Source organism: Rosa rugosa, chromosome 2 (genome assembly GCF_958449725.1).
Source record: "Rosa rugosa chromosome 2, drRosRugo1.1, whole genome shotgun sequence".
NCBI lineage: Eukaryota > Viridiplantae > Streptophyta > Magnoliopsida > Rosales > Rosaceae > Rosa > Rosa rugosa.
Genome location: NC_084821.1, coordinates 6,948,036 through 6,963,834, shown reverse-complemented (window position 1 = coordinate 6,963,834; position 15,799 = coordinate 6,948,036). Strand labels below are relative to the sequence as shown.

General features: G+C 38.7%; 3 protein-coding genes across 4 annotated transcripts; 2 read left to right on the top strand and 1 right to left on the bottom strand.

The window, feature by feature from the left end:
* The first annotated feature begins 132 nt into the window (after positions 1–132).
* Positions 133–645, top strand: LOC133730248 (uncharacterized). Its single transcript, XM_062157875.1, has one exon. The coding sequence runs from the start codon at positions 133–135 to the stop codon at positions 643–645; it is 513 nt and encodes a 170-aa protein (XP_062013859.1).
* Positions 646–7,104: 6,459 nt separating this feature from the next.
* On the top strand, positions 7,105–8,382 carry LOC133727892 (26S proteasome regulatory subunit 7-like). The gene has a single exon (XM_062155307.1). It carries the CDS (start codon positions 7,105–7,107, stop codon positions 8,380–8,382), a length of 1,278 nt encoding a protein of 425 aa, XP_062011291.1.
* A 2,540-nt stretch (positions 8,383–10,922) lies between these two features.
* On the bottom strand, positions 10,923–15,462 carry LOC133732471 (vacuolar cation/proton exchanger 5-like). Of its 2 annotated transcripts, none has more exons than XM_062160028.1 (13): positions 15,292–15,462; positions 14,690–14,835; positions 14,289–14,549; positions 14,143–14,210; positions 14,025–14,053; positions 13,344–13,540; positions 12,954–13,166; positions 12,668–12,805; positions 12,297–12,413; positions 12,168–12,221; positions 11,695–11,811; positions 11,439–11,535; positions 10,923–11,304 (listed from the first exon to the last, which is right to left on the bottom strand). In XM_062160028.1, the coding sequence occupies exons 2-13, from the start codon at positions 14,711–14,713 to the stop codon at positions 11,288–11,290; spliced, it is 1,332 nt and encodes a 443-aa protein (XP_062016012.1). In that variant the 5' UTR covers positions 14,714–14,835; positions 15,292–15,462; the 3' UTR covers positions 10,923–11,287. The 2 variants fall into 2 exon arrangements, with proteins under 2 accessions (XP_062016012.1, XP_062016013.1); XM_062160029.1 differs by having other exon boundaries at positions 14,690–14,830.
* Positions 15,463–15,799: the final 337 nt, after the last annotated feature.

The window sequence follows — 15,799 nt, the reverse complement described above, 5'->3', positions numbered from 1 at the left end:
CCCATGCATTTGTATTTAAGGAAGAATACTGCTCACACTTCAGAGTTCTCTTCTCTGAATCAGACTTCTTCATCACTTCTCCGCTCCTCACTCGAACTTAATTCGCTCTTTTTTCTCTCACCTAATTAATTTATGGATCTCCAGATTCTTGATAGAGCATTGCAAGAGTCCTGCTACGATATTGATGCCACCATCAAGAGCCTGAGCGAGCTTCACCTGACGGAGAATAGGGTTACTTCTGGTTCTGCTGAAAAAGTACCACAAGATCATAAACCCATTCCTGAAGATGGTACTGCGGATTGGGTTGAATTGGTTATCGGAGAATTGATAACTTGTACTAGTGTGGAGGATGCTAGGGCACGCGCTGCAAAAGTGTTAAAGGGTTTCGAGAAATCGATCTGTGCAAGCTTTGAAAAGGAGAATATGGTGCTCAAGCGAGCTGTGCGTGTGCTACTTGAACGGCAGAAAGAGTTAGAGGGTCGAAGCCGAGAATTGAAGCATATGAAGGAGTTGGTGGCTCAACAGCAAGAGCAGTTGAGAGCGCTTGAGGTTAACAACTATGGCTTGAATTTGCATCTGAAGCAAGCTCTGCAATGCAACTCCAATTTTGTCCCCGCTGGAAGTTTCAATCCTGATGTCATTTAGGGTTTAATAGAGTCAAGTAAATGAAACATGTTTTATTAAGGGGAGTGAAATTTGCACTCCCCAAATTATAAACCACACTCCCTTTTTATTTTTAAATATTATTCATATGTTTGTGGCATATGATTTTCCAATATTACCCAAGATCATTTCTACTTGGTTAACTTTCTCCTAGATTTCTCTCTGCTAAAATAGATCAGATGAAAGGTAATGCCGTTGGGATAGATTCCCCTTTCAGTTTCATCTCTGTTTAGTTGTTGGAATCAAGAAACTCCCACATGCAATTTTACTGGGATTGTCTGCAACTCAAATGGTTAGAAATCAATCTTTCTCAGCAAAACCTTTGTGAGTTTCTTCCTTTCGATGCAATATGCTCACTTCCACAGCTAGAAAAGCTTTCTTTTGGGTCAAATTTCCCACACGGAAGTCTCACTGAGGATTTGATCAAGTCTACTAATTTGTAGGAATTGGATTTGGGTAAGAATTCTTTCACAAGAAAAGTGCCTGACCTGGGCTCTTCTTTTTGCTGAAGCTCGTTGGGAATAGATTCCCCGTAGAGCGAATGCCGCCGCGCACTTGGTGGCTTCCCTTGCCAAGAGGGAGGTGGCTCTGCAAAGATGGGTCGATGACATATACGTACAATTGGAGGTCTCCATATGTATAGCTAGCAAATGCCCTCTTGGAGAATTGTACTTTGCTTGAAATTGAAATTTGAAAATATAAAAAGAAAGACACATATTGGATTACGTATCTGCCAAATCGCCTTCTTGGCAAAGATGGATCTGACACCTCCAATTCTACCACTTTCTCTTGCCAAACAACCATCTCCAAAAGCAAAATTTGTTAGCTAATACAATCGTCCAGCTTCATGCCCAGAATACCCAAATTCATGCCTATCAATCTTCGAATGTTTTGCTCAATATATTGAAGGAAAGGATCCGAACTGATTCTGTAATTATCTTGTATTGAGTAGATAATCTCTTGTAATCTTCTATAGTTATTATCTTTGTTTGCTTACCTAGAATAGCTCCTAGATGTGAGGATATCAGAATAACAGTAGTTGTATATATATGCCTTGTAATCTTGTTTGAGTGAAATACATAAGTATTCAACACCACAATTTCATTTATGGTATCAGAGCGGGTCCTTCTCCAATTGCGTCTCCACGTAGGCACGTATCATGAGCCCAAATTGGGGTTCCTTGTATTGCCATCGAAATATTCCGAGTGTCCAATGTGAGCCTTGGATTGTATTGACCAAGTCTCCGAGATGAGACTTGTGTCCCAATTTCCAATGTGGGAATTGGATTAATTAATTTCACGTGCAGACCTAGAGTTAGGTTGCCCGTGAGGGGGCGTGTTGGAGAGGAAAGATCCCACATTGGAAAAGTGACAAATAAAATATAACTTATATGTGAGAATTGGATTAATTAATTTCACGTGCAGACCTAGAGTTAGGTTGCACGTGAGGGGGCGTGTTGGAGAGGAAAGATCTCACATTAGAAAAGTGACAAATAAAATATAACTTATATGTGGGAATTGGATTAATTAATTTCACGTGCAGACCTAGAGTGGGTGGCTCTTACCCAATTGTACAGAGGCCTTTTGTGATTAAAACCCAACACCTAACGGGTGGTTAAGTTGGGACAGTATTGGTACAATGGTGGGCCACGGGCCACGCTTGTCGCTGTTTAACATGGTCTTTCATTGAAACTCAAAAGACCATGAAATTTCTTATGGGGCTAAATGAGAGTTTCGCACAAACCCGCAGCACCATAATAGGAATGGATCCTCTTCCCAATCTCAACAAAGCTTATGCAATGGTGTTACGCCAAGAGAAGCTGGCGGAAACTGCCGCTAATAAATCCAAACTTCCATCAGAATCTTCTGCCTTTGCGGTCAAGCGAGTGAACAGAGCCTACAATCCTAAAGCAGGAGAGAACCGCAACTTCAATCCTAGTACGAGAACATCAAAATTTTGTGAGAAGTGTGGGATGGATAATCACACTGCACAGTATTGCAGGGCACACTTGAAGTGCACGCACTGCGAGGGCAAAGGGCACACCTACGCATACTGTCGCAGAAGGAAGAATGATAATGCTGCTGCTGAAGGTGGACAAATTCGATCCAAGGCAAATCATGTTGAGGCACAGAATGGTGACAAGGAAGCTGCTTCTGTCAATTTTCCATTCACAAAAGAGGAGTGTCAACATCTCCTCAACCAACTCATAACTCAAACAAAGCCTGCATCTGCCAATTTGGTCGGTAACATCTCAAACTATGAGGAACTTTCAGGTAAAATCTACCATCTTGCACAAACCAGTAAAGAGCCAATTTGGATCCTAGATAGTGGGGCTAGCGATCATATTGTTTGCAGTCCTAGTTTGCTTACCTCATTTAAATCAGTACCTAATCGAAAAGTTAAACTCCCTGATGGAACCACAACGCATGTCACTCATATTGGCACCGTTTTTTTCTCTCCCCATTTTGTTCTTCATAACGTTCTTTGTGTTCCGCTATTTTATCTTAATCTGATTTCAGTAAGCAAGCTAGCATTCGACTTTTTCTATATTACCATTTTTCTCAGACACCTCTGTTTCATACAGGACCTACGATCGGGGAGGATGATTGGGATGGGAACTGAGAAGGAGGGACTCTACCGCCTCAATCTGCAACGGGAAGGAACATGCAATGTCGTTCATGCGAGCTCGGATGCCTTGTGGCACCAACGCCTTGGCCATCCTTCGAATAAAGTTTCATCATTATTTTCTTTTCTTACAAATAAAGCTTGTGATTCAAACTCTTGTTCTATTTGTCCTTTAGCCAAACTTACTAGGCAACCCTTTCCTTTGAGTGTCAATCGTAGTGCATCTTGTTTTGATTTAGTTCATGTTGATATTTGGGGTGGTTATCGTGTTCCAACTTATTCGGGTGCAAAGTATTTTTTGACAATTGTTGATGATCATTCACGTAGCACTTGGGTGTATTTGATGGCACAAAAATCGGAAGCACGCACTTTGCTCATCCATTTCATCCATTTAGCTGAAACTCAGTTTGGTAAAATTGTTAAGGTCGTTAGAAGTGATAATGGTCCCAAATTCAACATCCCTGATTTTTATTCTTCTAAAGGCATCATTCACCAAACTAGTTGCGTCAACACACCTCAACAAAATGGTGTGGCTGAGCGCAAACATCGACATTTGTTAAACGTTGCTAGGGCTCTTCTTTTCCAAGCACATTTGCCAAAATCCTTTTGGAGGGATGCAATCCTCACTGCGACTTACTTGATCAATAGGACACCAACCCCAAATCTTCAAGGTAAGACAACATTTGAAAAGCTTTTTGACAAGGAGCCTAATTATTCTCATTTAAAAGTTTTTCGTTGTAAATGTTTTGTGTCCACCCATCCTACACGTCCTTCCAAATTTGATCCAAGGTCCACTGAATGTGTTTTTGTTGGCTATCCAAATGGGAAAAAGGGATACAAGGTGTATGATTTGACAACCAAGCAATCCCTAGTTTCAAGGGATGTGGTCTTCGTTGAACAAGAGTTTCCTTTCCAAACAAATTCTGTTTCTTCTTCACCTCAAAATACTTTGTTTCCTTCTTTGACTTATTCCCCTCATTATGACGTTTTTCACACTCCAACTCCAACTCCTACAATCTCTCCTTCGAATCCAACACAAGAGTTTCTGACGTCAGTTTCTCCTCCAAGTTCTCCGAGTTTTATCGAACATACTTCTCTTCCTCTACATTCTCCAACTTCCGCTGCGACTGATCTCCTCTCTTCTCCTTCTAAAACCGCCACAGATTATGCTTCTCCCATTCTCTCGGAACACCATTCCTCACCTTCTCCTCCCACTTTCGCTCCACCACATCTCCGCAAGTCTACTCGTGCCCCCAAAATCCCCACGGCATTGCAGGACTTCCACATTGAAGCGGGCCTTCCCTCACGACCCGCTCCGTCATCTTCTTCGGATGAGGTTCACTCTCCTAGTATGGCTCATAGTATCTCTCAGGTTCTTTCTTATGCCAACCTTTCTCCTTCTCACAGAACCTTTGCTACTAATCTTTCTCTGCAAAGATAACCAACTTCCTTTTCTCAGGCAGTTAAAGATCCTAAATGGAGAGCAGCTATGCAACTTGAGATTAAAGCGCTCCAATCCAATCATACGTGGAGTCTAGTTCCTCCTCCAACCCACAAACAACCAATTGGCTGTAAATGGGTGTACAAGATCAAGTATCATCCTGATGGCACCATTGAACGGTATAAAGCGCGGTTAGTTGCCAAAGGATACAGCCAAGTCGAAGGTCTTGATTATCGGGAAACATTTGCGCCGGTTGCCAAACTCACCACAGTTCGGTTATTACTCAGTCTTGAAGCTCAACAGAATTGGCATCTCCACCAATTAGACATGAACAATGCATTTCTTCATGGGGACCTTCATGAATATGTGTACATGCAACTTCCACCTGGTTTCAAACGAAAGGGGGAGTACAGAGTTTGTAAATTACACAAGTCGTTATACGGCTTGAAGCAAGCCTCCAGACAATGGTTCTTGAAGCTCTCCTCAGCCCTCAAGTTCGCTGGTTTTCGACAATCATGGTCTGACTATTCTTTGTTCCTCCGAAACCATGACGGTATCTTTACAGCTTTGTTGGTTTATGTAGATGATGTGATTCTGGCAGGCAATAGTCTAGATGACATCACCAGAACCAAGAATTTTTTATCAAGTCGTTTTAAGTTAAAGGATATGGGGCAGCTGAAGTACTTCCTCGAATTGGAAGTAGCAAGGTCTAAACGAGGCGTTGTGTTGAGTCAAAGAAAATATGCACTAGAGATACTTGAAGACACAGGTTTTCTTGGCTCGAAATCCTCAAAGTTTCCAGTTGATCAGAATACCGTTCTCACGAAGGCAGAAGGGAAGTTGATAGAAGATGCATCTCAGTACAGGAGGCTTGTTGGACGCCTCATTTATCTAACCATCACACGGCCAGACCTTGTGTACGCAGTCCATATTCTCAGTCAGTTCATGGACAAACCAAGACAGCCTCATTTGGACGCAGCGTACAAAGTGCTGCGATATCTCAAGCAAACCCCGGGTCAAGGGATTTTTCTACCTTCTACAGGACCATTGGAATTAAAGGCATATTGCGATGCGGATTGGGCGCGTTGCAAGGACACAAGGAGGTCGACAACAGGCTATTGCATCTTTCTTGGAGATGCTCCCATTTCATGGAAGACTAAGAAGCAAACAACGGTTTCGCGTTCGAGTGCGGAAGCCGAGTATCGGTCTATGGCCACCACTTGTTGTGAGATTACTTGGTTGTTATACCTCTTGAATGATCTGAATGTTAAACAGGTGCAACCGGTCAAGTTGTTTTGTGACAACAAGGCAGCCATACACATAGCATCTAATCCTGTGTTTCATGAAAGGACCAAACACATTGAGATCGATTTCCATGTTGTACGAGAGAAGCTGCAAAGGGGATTGGTTCGAACAATGCATGTCAAGACGAAGGAGCAACCAACGGATATCTTCACCAAGCCCCTCAGTTCGAATCAGTTCACTGTGTTGCTGCGCAAGTTAGGAGTGATTAACATCTACACTCCTAACTTGAGGGGGAGTATTGAAGGAAAGGATCCGAACTGATTCTGTAATTATCTTGTATTGAGTAGATAATCTCTTGTAATCTTCTATAGTTATTATCTTTGTTTGCTTACCTAGAATAGCTCCTAGATGTGAGGATATCAGAATAACAGTAGTTGTATATATATGCCTTGTAATCTTGTTTGAGTGAAATACATAAGTATTCAACACCACAATTTCGTTTACAATAATTCTGGGTTTTGATCATATTCCATTTTGTTGTCAGACCCAAAAAGAATCCATTAATTTCATTTAGAGGTAGAATTAGAGATTGAGATTCGAGTCTATGGAAAACATGTAGATGGAAAGAGAAGTTCGAGAGAGAGAGAGAGAGGGCAGAATGGGAAAGATATATAAACACAATTATAAAAATATAAAATTTAGAAGGTGGGAGTGTGGTTTACAATTTAGGGAGTGCAAATTTCACTCCCCTTTATTAATCTGACATTAATGTGATTATTGGCTATTGATTACGTTTACATTGCTCAAAGCGGCTTAATCTGCTTTCAAAAAAAAAAAAGGCTGTCTTAATCTGTAATCAAATATGTAAAGTATTCCTATGCAAAGACTGAAAGTTAATTTCTAAACGGATATGGAAACTAGCAAAAATATTGTCCTTATGTTTTACTGCTTTCCTTTACTAATCTTAATTCTGATTCTTAATTCTAATCCTAAACGGACATGGAAACTGGCGAAGCTTATAAGCGAAGGTTCAAGCTTTAAGCTAAACTAAACTAAATCAATTGCTTACAGCATTTCGCTGCAGTATTCTAAACTCAAATCAATTCGAAACTTTTCTAACCTTTACTGTAATGGCGCCTGATCCGGAGGACAACATGAAAGACCAGAAAAACCCTAGACCCCTCGACGAGGGCGACATCGCACTCCTCAAAACATATGGAACAGGACCCTATTCAACTCCCATCAAAAACGTGGAGAAGGAAATCAAAGACAAGGCTAAAACCTTGAACAATTTATGTGGCATTAAGGAATCGGACACTGGCCTAGCTACTCCTACCCACTGGGATCTTATTTCGGATGGAAAGATGATGGGGGAGAAACCTCTCAAGGTGGCAAGATGCACCAAGATAATTAACCCTAATTCCGAAGATGCAAAATACGTCATCAACGTTGCGCATATTGCGAAGTTTGTGGTCGGCTTGGGCGAGAGGGTTTCCCCAACTGATATAGAAGAAGGCATGCGTGTTGGGGTCGACCAACAGAAGTTTCAAATTCAGATTCCTCTGCCTCCGAGAATTGATCCAACTGTGACCATGATGACTGTGGAAGAGAAGCCAGATGTAACATATAACGACGTTGGTGGATGTAAGGACCAGATCGAAAAGATGCGCGAGGTGGTTGAGCTACCATTGCTTCACCCTGAGAAGTTTGTCAAGCTTGGGATTGACCCTCCCAAGGGTGTTCTCTGCTATGGTCCTCCAGGAACTGGCAAGACCCTTCTAGCTAGAGCCGTGGCCAATCGAACAGATGCTTGCTTCATTCGTGTCATTGGGAGTGAGCTTGTTCAGAAATATGTTGGAGAAGGAGCTAGGATGGTTCGAGAGCTGTTCCAGATGGCGCGGACCAAGAAGGCTTGCATTTTGTTTTTCGATGAAGTAGATGCCATAGGAGGTGCCAGGTTTGATGATGGTGCTGGCGGAGACGTTGAAGTTCAGCGTACAATGCTTGAGATTGTGAACCAGCTCGACGGGTTTGATGCAAGGGGAAACATTAAGGTGTTGATGGCAACAAACAGGCCTGACACTCTAGATCCGGCATTGTTGCGCCCCGGAAGATTGGATCGGAAGGTCGAGTTCCGTCTGCCTGATATGGAGAGTAGAACTCAGATTTTTAAGATCCATGCAAGGACCATGAATTGTGAAAGAGATGTTAGGTTTGAGCTTCTGGCTCGGATGTGCCCTAATTCCACTGGAGCCGATATAAGAAGCGTGTGCACAGAAGCTGGAATGTTTGCCATTCGTGCACGGAGGAAGACGGTGACTGAAAAGGACTTCCTTGATGCCGTGAACAAAGTTATTAAGGGGTACCAGAAATTTAGTGCGACGCCCAAGTATATGGTTTACAATTGATGAGTTGTTCTAGATATACAGGCACAAAGCGCAGTGATGTTTCTTAGAATTGCATCCTAATGTGTTTCTAAGCTGCTTAAACCTCGATGGTGCTTTTTTACCTGATACAAAGTACCCAATTATATAAAAAGTTCTACAATCGAGTTGTTCTAGATACACTGAGGTTGGACAAACGTTTATAATTTTTCGGCCCCTATACTTTTTAGTTTTTATGAATGACATATACTTTTTATTCAATAACAGATAAATACTTATTACAAATTATTTCCAAAAATAAAAATATGAAAAATAAAACACATGCCTGAATACTGTGTCAACTGAGCAAAATAACATCAATTGAACAAAATCACAAAAACACACAAAGTATGAGCAAAAGATGAAATAAATTGCGCGATAATCTAAGTCATGCTTTCGTACCCGTAAAATGAAAACATTACCCATCAACCAATCACTATATGTTATGGTAGGTAAATTTTTAATTTTCGTTGGAAGTATATATGGAATTGTTATGCAAATAGTAAAATAGATATTCTCAAAGTATTTTTTTTATTTAGATATTCATTTTTGTAAGATATTGGGGTGGACTAAAAATAAGGTTGTAAAAGAAATTCATAGTAGCTTTTCAAGGGTGGTTAGAGCATTCTTATTGTGTTTTTGCTGCTCGAATGTCTAAAAGTTCTACTTTTGCATTCCCAATCTTATCGATGGTACCTGAACTTCAATTTTGATCACAACCAGTACCCGAACTTTTCGATTTTATTTTAAATGGTACCTAGAGCTAGCCATCTCCGGTCACTATTCCGACTAAAAACGGCATGTAAGGCGATCATAGTGATGATCTTTGATGATTTCAAGGGTTGCAATCATATATAGTGATGATCTTTTTGGTAATAGACTTGCCTTGACCTTGTTTTTTTTTTTTTTTTTTTTTTTTTTTAAAGATTTGATGAATAGTGACCAAAGGTGGCCTTAGGTACCATTTAAAATGAAATCGAAAAGTTCGGGTACTGGTTGTGATCAAAATTGAAGTTCAGGTACCATCGATAAAATAGAGGATAAGTTCAGGTACCATTTGTGATAATAACCCTTCCCAAAAGTTTTGGCAATTTCTCCTGTATTTAAAGATTTGGTTATAGAGACATGAGTTGAAGACTCCATATTTGACAAATACTATTGAACATTTCGGAACATTTTGAAATGCAATGTGAAGACTAACTATTAGAATGGAATATAAGACTAATTTTCTTGTCATTTATTGTCTAAAAAAAGAAATTCTATATAAATTGTTATTTTTTGAAATCCAAATTAAACAACTACTGACCGGCAGAAATTTTGAAATTCCTCCGTAATTCTCGAATGACTTTAGGAAACCCGGACTATCCTCAATGTGGAGTTTGCCATGAAACAGACAAAACATAACAACATAATTCCTTGCTTAATTGGGACTCACAATTATTCACAATTAACAAGGAAATCAGAAAATCATATATATATGGATGCATTTCCTGCCAGATTTCCACTATTGCGATTTCCAAACACAAGGACGATGGCCACGGAACTGATGAATGCGTGTGAGACTGTGGTGGTTGAAGCACGTTGTAATACTCGTATCAACTGCATATATAGTTGAATCCTAATACCAGCTCCCATTGACTAAGTACTGCATTGATATCCATGCGAAGATCAGACACTTGAAATCCTGCTGGGATTTCGAGTTCGAGCAGCTGTACGGCTCCATTGACACAATCACACAATTGAAGGAAAAGAGTGCTGCAGCAACATCACTGTGACTCGTGAAAACCTCGAACTCGACCCGTCCACAGTGGACAGCAAGGCTTCAGTTAGGAATGCCATAATGGACAAGATTTCTAGCCTGAAAGTACCGGCAACAGCTTCATGAATCCATGGTGGATAAAATAGTGAACGATGCCGTTTTCTTGGCTGATAGTACCGGTCCTCATAGCTATAGCAACACATTGTATCTAGCAGTCTCCATCCATGTTAATGTTGTTGACGTGTAAGGCATTTGAATGTGAAGGCCTTTTACTACCGCATCCAATTTGTTTGAAGTCTTCTGTTATATGTATAATGATTAATCTGATCATTACACCAATTTGTATATCTTTTCTATAGTAGATATAGAAGAATGTGCGGTTTAAGCCTACCCCCTAAGCTCGATCATTCTGTTGTACTTGTCATATTCAACTGTCGTTTGCAATTTTATTAAAGTTTCACCAAGTTCTATAGTGCTCTTGGCGAGTATTGAAACTGTGGAGTGAAGCCATCAATTTAGTCATTATTTGAGGAGAGCCGAGCACAAAATAAACCAACCAATCCAACGTTTTACCATGAATATTACATTCTCAAGTGGCTGGGCTGAACCAGAGCAGATCTTCCTCATTATCTCCCAGACGATGTTAGCAAATGTATGATGTTAATCTGACTTTCAATTTCTATGTTTTCTTCCGTACATATAATTTGCTCGAGCTTGTCAACTTTGGCATGCAACATTCCGTTGAAAGCATTGACACAATGGCATGTAATGGTAAAAGAATGTAAGAATGTATACGAATTTTTTTAAAGTTGCATACACCACTCCCCCCTCATCTTGGTCAAGACTTGCCCACCCAAGAGAAAGCTCTGCAACAACACCTGCTCAATAATATTCACTCAACAAGAACAAGTAGCAGTTGGCTAAAAACAAAAAAAGTTGAGATCTCTGATATGTACAAACAGAACAATGACTCGTAGCATTTGCAGATGCACCTTTGGAATCATTGGCTACGTTGACCATGTTTCAGTTACATTTCATCTCCAATATCACCTTCCATTCTGTATATAACCTTTCAAAACAATAGACCCGACTCTCCTTTTATAGTCATCTTCAACAGCTTCCATGAATCGACTAAGTTCCAGCTTCATCTGCAAGATCACACCAACATGTCAAAAATCAAAAGCTCAGTTCACGGCCTATGCTAACACAGTATTAGTTATTCCATTTAAACATACGGAGGAGGTTTCTATCAGTTAATAGAGAAGCTTAATTTAATACAGACCTGCAGCCGAAGGATCTACATGAACAAAGAAACTTGCTGCAACTATCAGATAACAAAGAATAAGCATCAACCCTTTAAAGTAATTAGAGGTTCCATCCTGCAACCAAAGCACAATGATAGCAATAAGCAGAGGGACTTGTTTTAGCTCTAACAAGCAGAATCAGACAAACAATTGAATACAAGGGTGATGCAACCCATTTTCAATATGTCGATGTTATGTGCCTTTTTTCTTAATCTCAGTAATTGGAATGCATACCTGCAGTAAAAAGGCTACAACCAAGACGGTTATAAAAAGTGTGGCTGTCTCAAAGAGTTGAAAGTTCAAGTCCATAGGGCGTCCCATAATCCACCCAATAACTACACAAAAAGGAATCTGCAGTAATTGAAACAGATAGAGGTTTAGAAATTTGTATCAGCCAAATAAAAAAGGATCATTATCAGTTACTATTACTAACTGCACAATCCACCCAATAACTACACAAAAAGGAATCTGCAGTAATTGAAACAGATAGAGGTTTAGAAATTTGTATCAGCCAAATAAAAAAGGATCATTATCAGTTACTATTACTAACTGCACAATCAGCAACAGGATGATAAAATATACAAGTTATATCAGTGTAATTTCACAACTTGAAACAAGGTTTATATTGTATCTATAAAAACAGTAAGGGAAGGACCCTCTGTCATATGCACCATATACATAGAAAAAAGCCTCAGACAAGTACCCACCCCGAACATAGATATCTGTGTCGATGACCCTATTGCCACTCCCAATGAAATGTCCTGTAGAGAAACTCAAGATCATTCCAATGCAAACTAACAAAAAGTAAATAAAATATCAAAAACCCGGTAACTTACAAGCTTGTCCTTCATGGCAAACATAATAGCACTAGCATGCTCTGCAGCATTACCCACAATTGGGAGCAAGATAACACTAATAAATGAAATAGGGATTTTCCATGCTACAGATGCTCCCTGCAAATTAATCATCCAACCATAAAGCTCATTAATCATAAATACCAACCAATCTCACTAATAGTTGCCAGACTTTTTTTCTAGATTTTCATCACATTAAAAAAAAAAAAAACATTGTTCAATTCACATTAAAATTTTTAGAAAAATAAATAAAATCTTTTGCTTAAACTCTCGTAAATCCATCACTTGGGAGGGGGGAGTGATTTAGATTTAGTAATATCAACCCAAGTTCAGAATCTTGTATTTATACCGACCTTTATGGCGTTAACTAAATATTCTGATAGGAATGAGATCCAACTCGTCATTATTATAAGCCAAATTATTGATTCCCATTTAGAAATCTCGGGTGTCTCATCATCATCATCTGCGTTCTCTTCATTTTGACTCCCTTCCTGAGTTCACAGCGTATTTACCACAACAGAATTCATAAGTTAATAGAGTAAACGCAAGCCAAAAATTGAATGATAAAAGTCATAAAACCCTTTGATGGTGATAAAAAAGAGCAACTATATAAACACAAAAAGAGAATGCTCAACTCACCTCATGTAGAGGAACATATAGATTCTTTTGACTCTTTAACTGGAAGAAAAGATATATGGCATATGCTAGAAGCATGATGCAACTACTAAACCTTGAAAGTGCCAACTCCGACTTCCCAAAATGCACCTCAGTGTGAGTGTAGTGCAGAACAGCTGGGAAAAGTAGTCCCATGACTGCCATTAATAGCAAGCCTGAGTTCACAACAGCAGTTGCCTGCAGTACTTACATAGCTTCAGAAAGATTCTAAAAAAAAATTACCAAATTGATAGCAGAGACTCACCGTGATTGATATATATACATCTGTATACACACACACACACACACATTTATATTGTATATATTTATATAAATACATATAGAGAGAGGAAAAAAAGAAGCTGATATATTTACCTTGTTAAACACTTGTTCCTTATCTTGAAAAACAAGCCCACCACTGAAGAATGCACATCCAAGCACCAGCAGCATATTTGACAGAATAGAGCCTAATAATGACTGCTGAACAACGCGTAACATTCCATGTTTCAGTGCATAAATTGATATAATCAGTTCTGTTGCATTTCCAAAAGTAGCATTTAAAAGACCCCCAACTGCAAGTTCCAATTCCACGTATCAAAAGTTGAACCTAGAAGAAAAAACTCTTACTCACCATTATATACAAAATTAGCAAGACAATAGGACAGTACTATAAGAATAACTCATATGCTTTGGGTGCATGTCAATGTAAAGACAAAGTAAAATATGTGCATTCGGCATATACGAAAAGAAAATGTTTTGTATATAGCTGAAGAAATTTACTTATAACTTTCCTGCTACATGAAACTGAATTGTATCCAAAAAAAAAAAAAAAGGACACAAGCAAGGACAAGAACTTCCTCTTTTACAGTCAGAAAACACATTGCAGATTTCCTGATGAAGAATGCAACCTAGATAAAGTTATATAATTTGCAAGCAAGATCTCTTATTAATGTAGGAGAAAACCATTAGATTGCCAGCTCCGCCTTAGAAATAGAATAAACCACAAAGGAATAAGAGTAAAAAGTAACCTATTTGGAATATGAGTAAGAAACTTACCAGTAGGTCCAGTATAGAATGCCAGCTGCCTATATGAGCAAAATAAAGTTCACTTTAGCTACTTAACAATTCAAATTACTGAGATGTAGTTGAAACATAGGGTAAAAGAACTACGTACTCTGTAGCATAACCTAAACGCTCAGCCAAAGGAGTTATACCCAACAAGGTCAAGAAAAAGACCCACCCCTGAAATTCACATCCATAAATTATAAACAGGACTGAACAATGTCAGGCATTAGCAAAGATAGGAGAGTTGCAACTCACATTATGGCCAGTGAATATATGGACAAAAATCGCTAGAGGCCCAAAAGGCATAAGCATGTTGAGTTTGTTTGACAAAACTACAGTCTTTATACTCCTACAAACAACATTCCTCCACATTTTATCACCCTTAGCTTGTAAACCTCCTGAAAAGGACCCTTCCCCCAATTCTTGAATGGGTTGCGACTTTTGAGCCTTCATCTCCGGAATAGAAAGAATCTCATCTTTGAATTCATGTATCGATTCATTATCTATTGATTCCATCTATCACAGGAAACAGCAGACCACTTTAACATCGACCACTTATAAGTTGCATTGTGTAAAAATTATTAATGCGTAAACTTAATGAAGTTAATCAAAGAGCTACACGAAAAAGCATATCAAAGAAATAAGATAATACTCACTTCAACTGGTAACTTATAACTCATCGTATTCTATTGCGACGATTCATCCACAGAAAGAAAAGGACATCACTGCACTAAGTTCTTTATGTACAAATCTCAGAACTGAGACAATAAGCTTCTACAATGTTTCAGCCAAAGTTGCTACACTGCAAAAAAAAAAAAAAAAAAAAAATATCAAGACATGAAACTAAACTCATAAGCACAATGAAATTTCTATACTACTATATCCTCCTAAAAACTATTCTTCAAAATTTGAAATTTGTTCTTTCTACTATAAATTGTATAGAAAGATTTTAACTTTATGATTCCGAACTCGAAGTACCTCAATTGCATATTCTACAACTCAGAATTTACAATCACAATGCTTGAATTGAAATTGGGTTGCAACAAAGTTTCGAAATTTAACTGGGTTTTTTACAGAACTATGTTCAATTCTGGAAAAGTGGGTATTGGTGATTCTCGGATCTGAGGAAGACAGTAACAAACCCAACTTAAATTGGGTTTATCCGAGAATCACCATAGCTGCAACTAACGGAGAAAAAAAAAAAAAAAAAAACAAATAAACCGAAAAACAGAAAGAGGGTTATATATAATTGGCATACCTGGCTATAATTAGTAGAGGAATCAGTTCAAGCAGTTTATGTTTCAGTTTTATTTATGGGTTTTCTGCTTGTTTCTTCTTGTGAGAGACTATTGAAGATTGGATCTTGGTAATCTTGCAGTATGTATGTATGTACCGAGACAGTTTTGATTAAGCGCAAGTTTGTCTGTCTTTGGGCACTACGTCAACATATGGTTCCCCACAAAAACGTTGAATGAAATTTTTTCATCTTTAGAGACGACTTGTCGTTTAATTCGTCTCTATTAGTCTATTATGAATTTATGATCAAACACAAATTTGGTTCTTGCAAATTTGCATTCTTGAGTTTGAGAGTTGGACATAAAAAGAGATATTATTAAAAAAAAAAGAATATATATCAGAAAGTGTTATTATTGAAGAGGACTAAATACCTCTCCCACTTTTATAAATGAGAGATGACAATTAGAAAAATTTAATAGATTGGAATGAGAATGTTGACGATTATATTTTTAACAAGTCTTGGAATAAAA